Genomic DNA, 2054 nt, shown 5'->3' with positions numbered 1-2054 from the left:
CTTCGCCGAAAGGTGCGGGTAACCTGCTGAACCGCCTTCGTGCTAGGGATCGGGGATTGCAATTATCTCCCATGTACGAGGAATTCCCAGTAGATGCGTGTCATCAGCGCGCGTTGATTGCACTCGGACCAGCAGTCACACGCGTGTGGCGTTGCAGAAAAATTGAGCCAAGGTCCGACTGAGGACTATACATACCGCCCGTTACCACAGGGGACACGAACGAAGGAGAGTAAGGCGATGACCCCGACTACGCCGTCGGGGCGGACACGGTGATAGCCGAGCTCATGACGACGATCATGACGGACACGGAAAAAGGGTTACTACGGCGGGTGAGGATCGAGGGGTCCAATCGACCAACGACAAAAGTGGAGAGCGACGACAAATGGAGAAGTGAACAACTAGTAACCCTGTCCACTTTATCCACAGAAACGCGAGGGACGGAAAGGAACGAACAGGCGGGAAAGGTGATCTAAGGCAAAATGACGGAAAGGTAGGTGCAATCAGTCAGGAGGAACCGGCGAATACTTAATGCGATTTCCCTATTGTGTTTCCCCAGATTCCGAGTGAGCCACGTCGAGCGACCGAACTAAGCATAGCAGAGAGAACCGTCTAAGCGAACGCAGAGAGTAGGGAACAATTGGCGAGTATGGAGAGCCCGAAATCGAGAAGGGATGGGACCGAGAAGGAGAGGGGAAGGAACAGGCCCTTACGTGCAAGGGTACAAGGAAGGGACGCGATACCTCCGACCCAGGAACCAGAGGAAATACCGCGGAAGCGGCTATTTCGCGAGAGGGAAAGAGAAGCGGAGCCGAGAGAAGGTGCGGACTACGAGAGAGTGATGGAAACGGCACAGGCGGCGAAACGAGCCAGAAGGGTGAAAATGAGACAGAAGGACAAGGTGGAAAGACAAAGGAAGTGGACCCGAGACGAGAGGCGGTTGCACGAATACCAAAAGGTGGAGGAAGTGCTGAAGATGGTGCGTCATATCATCACGAGAGTACGGAAGGGCACCCTCAAGAGTAAAGCCGGACAGAAGCTTTACAAGAAGCTGTTACGTAAGGCGACAGCAAGACTGAGGCGGAAGAGGAAAACACCGACGCTAGTACTCACGAAGAAGGAAGAGCTACAGGCTCTGAAGCGAAAGAGAAGGGAGCTGAGAGCCAAGCTCAGCGGGCTGCGACGAGACCGCCCCCCGTCGGCGGAAGAGCAGTATAGGGAAAACCGTGTCAAAGTGGTGGGCAGCCTCCACGAGAAGGTGATTTCGGATATCACGCAGCTGGGAACGCCCAGGACCCGTAAGCGGAAATACGCCGCGAAGTACAACGTGCCCCCATACCACAGTCCTAGGAGGGACCAACGATGCCATGAGATGTTAGCCACGGCGCAACGACTCCTCAACCGAGAGGATTTGGGACAGCAGGACCTGCTGGTCTCACCAGAGATGGTCGAAGAAGTGATCAAGGAGAGGGCCCGGAAAGATACGGCTCCTTGATTAACGGGAGTGTCTGACAGGGATCTGGCCGGAGCAGGACGGAAATTTTACGAACTACTGGCGGATACGTACAACGAAATCCTACGCACGGGACAAGTACCAGAAGGAATGGGAGACTCTGCGATCGCGCTGCTGTACAAAGGGGGGAACAAACCAGCGGACAACATGTCCAGCTGGAGACCGGTAGAACTACAAGAGGTTTTGTGGAAGATTCTATCGAACATCATCCAGAAATACTGGATGGAATGGCTGGTAAGAAACGGCATGCTGTCTCCGTGGCAGCAAGCATTCAGACCGGGGGGAGACATAACGACGCTACTCTCGACGCTGGAGGCAGCGCTGCTCAACGCCAGAGAGAAACAAGAGGAGATATATGTGCTCTTCCTCGACCTATCGAACGCATTTGGATCCCTCGACCATGCAACTCTGCTCAGTTGCCTGGAAGTGTACGGCCTGGCACTGTAGGGTAGTGACGAATCGAGCAAGGGACGGCAAGATCCACCTCCGAACGGTGAACAAGGAGGCCTCAGACGGCGAGGCTCTAGACCGACTAGTGGGACTA

At 54.9% G+C, this 2054-nt stretch overlaps 1 protein-coding gene across 1 annotated transcript; it reads left to right on the top strand.

Annotated features, from left to right (window-relative positions):
• Positions 1 to 646: 646 nt before the first annotated feature.
• On the top strand, positions 647 to 1492 carry LOC136435981 (uncharacterized). The gene has a single exon (XM_066429692.1). The coding sequence runs from the start codon at positions 647 to 649 to the stop codon at positions 1490 to 1492; it is 846 nt and encodes a 281-aa protein (XP_066285789.1).
• Positions 1493 to 2054: the final 562 nt, after the last annotated feature.

This window comes from Branchiostoma lanceolatum, chromosome 5 (genome assembly GCF_035083965.1).
Source record: "Branchiostoma lanceolatum isolate klBraLanc5 chromosome 5, klBraLanc5.hap2, whole genome shotgun sequence".
Lineage (NCBI taxonomy): Eukaryota > Metazoa > Chordata > Leptocardii > Amphioxiformes > Branchiostomatidae > Branchiostoma > Branchiostoma lanceolatum.
The sequence above is the reverse complement of the archived record's forward strand: the minus strand, read 5'-3'. Positions and strand labels throughout refer to the sequence as shown.